The sequence below is a fragment of the Garra rufa genome, chromosome 1 (assembly GCF_049309525.1).
Source record: "Garra rufa chromosome 1, GarRuf1.0, whole genome shotgun sequence".
Lineage (NCBI taxonomy): Eukaryota > Metazoa > Chordata > Actinopteri > Cypriniformes > Cyprinidae > Garra > Garra rufa.
The window spans coordinates 32,318,560-32,327,005 of record NC_133361.1 but is presented as its reverse complement, the minus strand read 5'-3'; the positions used below and the strand labels follow the sequence as shown (position 1 = coordinate 32,327,005).

Sequence of the window (8,446 nt, the reverse complement as noted above, 5' to 3'; positions counted from 1 at the left end):
GCTTACAGTTTCTCCTTTACTTCCTTTTGTGATGCAAACCAGATAAGCTCCTACATGTTGCATCCCAGCTAGGGTGGGGCAACAGATTAAATCTTTACAATTTATGCCAATATGAAATTGTGAATATCGCAATGACTGTGACTCACACGTATGAGTTAAAACTAATGTCTGATCTAGACTAGTCAGAAAGTTACTGTAAAATAGTAATATTGTGAAACAATTTATAACCGTTTTGTATTGTAATGTATTTTACATTTAATTAATTATTTTGATAGCAAAGCTAAATTTTCAGCATTACTCCAGTCTTTAGTGTCACAGGATCCTTCAGAAATCATTAAGCGGATTTGCTACTCAAAACAAAAATATTTACTATTATCATCAATGTCAAAAACAGTTGTGCTGCTTAATCCTTATTAAAAACCTGTTTATTTTAAAGGGAAATCTTTTGTAAAAGTATTCATTTCTTCAAAAGATAGTTTACCAAAAAAAATGTAAATTCTGTCATTAACTACTCACCCTCATATCGTTCCAAACCCGCAAGTTGATCTTCAGAACACAAATGAAGACATTTTTGTTGAAATCTAAGAGCTTTCTGACCCTGCATAGACAGCAACGCAACATACAAGTTCAAGTCCCAGAAAAGTAGAAAGGACATTGTTAAAATAGTCCATGTGATTCAACCATAATGTTATGATGCTACGAGAATACGTTTTGCAATCAAAGAAAACTTAATTCAGTAGTTCCTTTTTTGTGTGTCAGTTTTTGACGTGCGTTCACAAGAGGATCACAACACGTGTCTATGCAGGGCCAGTGTTTCGGATTTCATTATGAATATCTGTGTCTTAATTTGTGTTCTGAAGATGAATAAAGGTCTTAATGACAGAATTTTGATTTTTGAGTGAACTATTCCTTCAATACTCTTAATGTCTTACCGACTCCAAATGTTTGAACAGTAGTGTAAACATCAGTAGCAAAACCGGTCCTACAGTTTGATTTACAGATCTGAAATGGCATCAATACCCATCTAAACTAACAATCTAGGCCAGCGGTTCCCAATTCCAGTCCTTGCGACCCACCGCTCTGCACATTTTGTGTTTCACGCATCGCTTCCGACGTTTGTTCTATTCCAACGCTACTGCCCTTCGAAGTGGACATCACAGGATATTCCGCCATTATTCATTAGTTCGAAGCGAGCGTATGTGTTCCATTTGAAGGTCATTAAAGCGTGCGAGACGTAAATTTAAAATGCATTTATTTACAGATGCACTTATGTCACACTTCTCTAGTAAGTTTCATCTGTGTGTGAAGACGCTACATGCGGTGGCATAGTGCAAATATGTGACCCTGGACCACAAAACCAGTCTTAAGTCGCTGGGTTATATTTGTAGCAATAGCCAAAAATACATTGTATGGGTCAAAATTATTGATTTTTCTTTTATGCCAAAAATCATTAGGAAATTAAGTAAAGATCATGTTCCATGAAGATTTTTTGTAAAATTCCTACTATAAATATAGCAAAATGTAATTTTTTATTAGTAATATGCATTGTTAAGAACTTAATTTGGAGAACTTTAACGGTGATTTTCTCAGTATTTTGATTTTTTGCACCCTCAGATTCCAGATTTTCAAATAGATGTACCTCGGCCAAATATTGTCCTATCCTAACAAACCACACATCAATAGAAAGCTTATTTATTGAGCTTTCATATGATCTATACATCTCAGTTTTGTCAAATTTAACCTTATGACTGGTTTTGTGGTCCAGGGTCAAATATGTGAATGAATGTTTCGAAGTATAGTAAACAGATTTCCCCCGCTTAGGGAGCAGGGAGCAATGAACACTTTGCAGGGACCATGTCAATCGGATCGCAGTTCCTGCACGGACCTCACTTCTAATGAGCTGTTTATCTGAATCAGGTGTGTTAACTAAGAGAGACATGCAAAATGTGCAGAGCGGTGGGGCGAGAGGACTGGAATTGGGAACCGCTGATCTAGGCATTTCCATGAGGGAAGATGTTGAATAAGAAAAACCCTGGATGAAAAATATTAAACTGGTTTGCTGACTGCAGTGAATTCAGCCAAACCAACATATATTTTGAACTTTCGAAAGCAGCCCACATTGACTGATTTCACAAACAATCTTCACATTTCCATCAAGTTCTTTGTTTTATTGAACTGAAAACTAACAGGCGTTCGTATTATTCACTCTGTATACTGTTCAAAAAAATGCCTTTCAACAAAGAAGCAAATCCAACAGGCATCCTTAAAACTCTCCAGAAAATCAGTTTGGGTCCCGTTACAAAATACGTAGAAAAAAAACAGCAAGGGCTAACAGTTAAGACAGAAGCCTGGATTTTTTTTTTTTTTAGTAGTTCGAATGTGGTGCTTTGTACCATGGAGTCCTCAAAGAGGTCTGAAGAAGCGATGCGGTGGTCCGTAGTGCATAGGCATATTGAAGTCAAAGTTCAGGTTACGTGGGTTGTAATTTACCGGAGGAAGGTTGGGCAACGGGGGCACGTAGGGGGCTGGAATGGGCTGAAGGAAAACACGCTGCGCTGGGCCAGGCAGCATGACCTGGGGGATGAGCAGTGGGGCGCGTACGGCCTGAGGAGCTGCGTTAGGGGCCTGCAGTGTAACCCGAGGGCGCTTCGCTGGGATGGGCTCGGGGGGAGGTCCCACTCTCTTCCCTGTGTTTTCTAAAGGGGAGACATTACAAAATATCATTAGAAACCACTTGGGTTTAGTCGGCCGACTAAAGTTATCCAGCTGAGGAACACTGACCTGACTGATTGGTCTTCTTATTTAACTCCGCTTCACCTTCTTTCTGAATCTCCTGAATGATTCGCTCATCGTCTTGCTGTGGATTGGAAGAAACAAAGAAAGTGAAAAAGGGTGGAAAAATACAAAAGTAAAGGAAACAAAAAAGCCTTTCAATAAAGGCCCGGCAATCAGGCTCTCCGGTTACTGTTCAATCATGTGAAAAGACCAGCGAACCCCGCCAGAAACAATCTGATGCCAATGTCCACGTCAGACCACAGCCTGGACCAAAATGGGACATCAGATGAACTTGGGAGGAGTCCACTTCATCGGGCAAACACAAAACGGCTCAAGTTCACCAGTCAGCCTGGTGAGCGGTGCCAGGTGATTAGGCACGGCTCTGAATGGAGGGGTAATTGCAGCCCCCGGGCTGCCAGCGGGACGGCACCCTGACTGCGCTCTTCACACAGAAACACGATTCAATCGCCTTAATCGGATAATTAGTGGAACTCCTGGATCAACCGGAAAAGGATTTCTCAATCACGCCCGCTGCTTAGGGATAGTTTCCCCAAAAATCATCTACTCATCCTCAAGTTGTGCCAAATCTAAATGTATTGGTCCCACAAAACAAGAAAAGCGAGAGTGAGCATAATGTCCGTTCTTTTTGACAGTGACCACAGATTAAGTACAAACACTAGCTTTTCAGTCTCATTCATGTTACCCAGTGTTCCAACTTAACATGTTCATGGTACATATGAAGTCTGAACCAATTAAGCTTTTCTTCTCATCCTTCTTTTATGGTGTGGAGTAGGGCTGGGCAATTTCATTTTCAATTATGACTTTGGCTTCCAGCAATTAAACGGAGCTCAAATTTGGCCACATTCCACTTCACAATGATGCCTTCGTTTTGTTTTGTGTTATAAATCCAGTGTAGCGCTTTCTTTTACTGTGGTCTGCTTCACCCCTCCCTAAAAGCTCAAATATAGAGCTCACATGATCCTTCAGAAATCATTCTAATATTCTGATTTACTGCTCAAGAAACATTTTTGGTATCATTATTATCAATATTTAAATCAGTTGAGTACTTTTTTTTCAGGATTCTTTGATGAATAGAAAGATCCAAAGATCAGCATTTATCTGAAATAAAAAGCTTTTGTAACATTATACACTATACCATTCAAAAGCTTGGAGTCAGTGTAATTTTTTTATTTTGGGGAAAGAAATTAATACTTTTATTTAGCAAGGATGCTTTTAAGTGGTGAAGACACTTTTAAATGTTACAAAAGATTTCTATTACAGATAAATGCTGTTCTTCTAAACTTCCTATTCATCAAGAAAACTAAAAAAAAAATTGCTCAGCTGTTTTCAACATAATAATAATAATAATAATAATAATAAATGTTTTTTGAGCAGCAAATCAGAATATTAGAATAATTTTTGAAGGATCATGTGACTGGAGTAATGATGCTAAAATTGAAAATTAAAATCACATGAATAAATTACATTTAAAAATATTTTCAAATAGAAAACAGTTATTTAAAGAGTAAAAATATTTACCCAATTTTACTGTTTTTGCTGTGCTTTGTTAAAAAAATGACAGGCTTTGCGAGCAGAAGAGACTTCTTTAAAAAAACATTAAAAATCTTACTGTTCAACTTTTGACTGGTAGTGTATAATAATAGAATATGTGTTAAAAGGTTCATTTTATAAAGTATATAAATGAATGATGTTTCATTCTTGATTACAATTTTTTCCTAAACAAGTAGCTACAATGTGGAGGACGTATACAGGTGAACTCAATAATTCATAAAACATGAATTTGATTTTAAATCTAGTGTGTAGAGTGTAAAAAAAGAGGAACATTTTGCTGGATAACTTTTGTCTTAAATAGTTAAATGAGGATATGCAAATGTTTCATTCCTCTTAAATGTATAGTTTACTTAAAAATGAAAATTCTGTCATTAATTACTCTCCCTCATGTCGTTCCAAGCACGTAAGCAACGCAACTGACCCAGAAAGGTAGTAAGGATAATGTTAAGATAGTTAATGTGGCATCAGTGGTTCAACCGTAATTTTACGAAGCTATGAGAATACATTTTGTGCATCATGGTACTGTCTTAAATGTGCATCAAAGACTGACATGTGAAGAGAAAATATTGTTGAAAAAAAAAAGTTCTTTTTGTTTTCTTTGCACACAAAAAGTTTGTTCATAGCTTGATAAGATTACGGTTGAACTGCTGATGTCACATGGACTATTTTAACATTGTCCTTACTACCTTTCTGTGCCTTGAACGTGGTAGTTGCGTTGCTGTCTATGAAGGGTCAGAAAGCTCTTGGATTTCACCAAATATATCTTAATTTGTATTCTGAAGATGAACGAAGGTCTAACGGGTTTGGAACAAAATGACGTGAGTAATAATTGACAATTTTCATTTTTGGTTGGACTATCCCTTTAAAAATAATAATATTACAATAATATTTGTGTTATCTGTCCATCTACCACGAAGCTATCTATAACAACCTTTTATGATTAACAAATGTAAAATTTAACAGCATGTTGTCAATAATAAATGAGCACTTTCTACTGTCTCGGTGCTAAAGATGTAGCACTCAGCAGTCTATTATATAATATGAGGCTAATGCATGACGGTTGACTGTGGTATTTACGCAGTAGAGACCTCTCAGCACTCCTAATCTATCAACACGCATGAGAAACAGCATGCTCCACTCAAGTACCTCTCATATGTTATAATCTCAAAAAGTGCTGTATACAAAGCCATTACACTAGAGGTCGACCGATATTGGTTTTTACCGATACCGATAGCTAGGTTGGACCACACTGGCCGATACCGATTAATTAACCGATAGTTTTTGAAAATGGATACTGAACGGCAACTAAAATAGTGCTCTACTATTTAAAAAAAATATATACTAAACCATACTTTGTAAATAAATAAAAATATTCATATTAATTATATATTGATCATTAAAGTTATTTCATAGTTCATTAATGTTAACAAAATAAACTTCAAAATTTAACAATATTACAGTAAATGTTGAAATTAACAGACTCTAACAAGGAACAACACTTCTATTCTACAGCTTTCATCAATCTTAGTTGATGTTAATGGGCTCATTTTAAAGGGGTGTGAATCTTTACATTTTAACAATATGTAAAATTGCAGGTTTTATGCCTTTTGTTTATATTTGGAATCTCTGTATGTCAGTAGGCCTACTGCCATCTTAAAATTAAGATTCAATTTAATTACGATTTTCAATATCAACTAAATATAACCAGGCGTCACATTCTCAGTTTTCAATATTACTGCACATGGCTACATTTTCATTTACAATTTATATCTAATTGATTTTTCCATTATATAAGCAGGCTTCTTTTTTAAACAATTAAAGTGTTCTTTTTTCTTTATCATTTTATTATTACTGATGAGATCGTAGACAGTAGCTTCTTTAACAGGCTGCATTAAAACGAATGCACAGATCTATTTCGATTTATCAAATGTTTTGTCCTGCTCTAAAAACATAACTGACTGTGTACGGTACATCAGTTTCGTATAAAAGTATTCGAAAATGCAAGTGCATTTAACCGCATCAGCAATAGAGCTTTTACGAACAAACCCAAAGCACAAGTGAAAGTCTGTCAGTGCGTGAGTTTTGTGCATCTAATAGTACTGCATTACAAAGGACAGAAATGAAGGCATATGTAAAGTAAAAAACTGCGGTTGAAAGTTCACACTGTCAAACAATGCACATGTAGCTCACAGTGCAAATCCTGTGCAATGAAGCCCGCCGCGTCTCTAGCGCGCACATGTGCCATATGCGGGAAAACACGCTCATTGAAGAGAGGATTGCGATGCATCCGAGAATCCTTTTTTTTTCACCCACCCTTAATGAAACCGGATAAAAGTGCAGCGCTGCGTTAACGGATAACTTGCAGGTATCAAACACACAGGACATGTTGTGTAGTTCAAGCAGAAATCTAAAACAGTTTATTTAATCACCAAACGGGCAAATGTTTACTTCAAGAATGATAAAAAAAGCAGCAAAGGTTAGATTAAAGAACAGATCAAACGGAAAGAGAAAGTGCGATCTATATCGTTAATTGCAGCCATTTCAGAAACAATTTATTTTATGTTATACATTTATTTTTAAATATTATTTGTTTTGTTTCAGTTTAATATGTTAATTACGAAAGAAGTTTGTGTAATTTGTAAATGTCATAAAGGACGTGGTATGAATTGGACGGCAATAGGCCGGGAGAATTGGAGAGGCTCAGACACAATTTTTGACCACTTCGTACGTTTTTATTTGTGGAAAATCCCTTCTTAAACGAATTTCGTTTTGTGTATTTTTTATCTTAATTTTGAATAGATATTTTTGTTGATTTGTTATTAAAATAAAATAAGAACCGGAAAATGGCATTGTAAAATAAAGTGCGTAACTACCATGCTTCCGCTGCCTGACGAAAAGGCTAAAACATAAATTATAGCTCTATATGAAGCATACAGACATTATTAGAGCTACAGAAATAAAAAAAATATTTTGCTTAAATGCAAAATACTTAATCTTCCAGCCCAGGGTCAACATTAACAATGATTTGGGACAGATCTGCAATCTGTAAAACTATGGCGCGCTGTGACTCGGCAGGATTCTGTCGGCTGAATGAACACAGTTTGCTTTCTCACGTCACGTCCTTAAATCTGCAACTTTGCTGGCTAAGAATATCACCAGCTGGATATAAATCAATACAAATATATGGTAACAATCCTGACATTAAACATTGGTCTGGGGCTTAACATCTCATACTCTATGACAGCGGAGCGGAGCGTGAGCCGCTTCAGCAAAGAACGCAACCCGGAAAAACTATCGGCAAGGATTTTTGCCGATAACCGATAGGTCGGCCAATCAACTATCGGTGCCGATTAATCGGCAAAACCGATACATCGGTCGACCTCTACATTACACCATATATCACCTGCTGTTTATCCCCAGACTGGCTGACTCTTATAACAAACAATCTATCAATGCATTTTATTTAGGGCTGTCCACTTAATGCGTTAATGTGGATTTTAAAATAATGAAATTAAAATATAAATGTAATGTTTTTAATGCTTTGTTCTGTTAATTAAAAAAAAGCTCCAAACACATTATAAAATGAGGGTCAAAAAGGAGCAGAAGTAGCTCATGTAACAGGAGTGTTCAACTGAGTACAAATACCCTTAGGTTAGAGAACAAAAGGCGTTAACATGTTTTACACTAAAACTGGAAGACTAAACCTGTTGTAAACCGAGAAGATGTATAGAAAGTAAAGGTGTCTGCTGCATTTCAAAGATGATCGCACGCTAAAGTTAAGCATGAAAGGACGTTGAGCCTCTCTCAAAACAAAAGCTGTGAAAGTGTAGTGTGTCATCATTTACCGTGGGGTCCGTCCACAGAGAGCACTTCTTGCAGTGTCGGCAGGGGGCACCAGGTGAGCGAGCGTGCTGGCAAAAGTGGTTGTAGCCGTTAATAGGCTCCCGGCAGAGGTAGCACATGAAGGCGCCGCAGCGACACGACATCCGGTTGCAGCCTTCCGACTTCACCAGACCTGTGGCACACTTGTGGCACTTCCTGACACGGGCAGCGGTCATCTTTTCCTCACTGGAAATAAAACAAATGACAATTGGGTTCC

General features: G+C 37.0%; 1 protein-coding gene across 1 annotated transcript in view; it reads right to left on the bottom strand.

The window, feature by feature from the left end:
• Positions 1-2,141: 2,141 nt before the first annotated feature.
• Positions 2,142-8,446, bottom strand: part of rnf216 (ring finger protein 216) — a 37,691-nt gene continuing 31,386 nt past the window's right edge. Inside the window, exons 15-17 of the mRNA XM_073833163.1 lie at positions 8,193-8,415; positions 2,782-2,857; positions 2,142-2,696 (exon numbers count right to left, since the gene is read on the bottom strand). Coding sequence (XP_073689264.1) covers positions 2,404-2,696; positions 2,782-2,857; positions 8,193-8,415 — 592 coding nt within the window. The 3' untranslated portion in view covers positions 2,142-2,403. The remainder of the gene's footprint in view (positions 2,697-2,781; positions 2,858-8,192; positions 8,416-8,446) is intronic.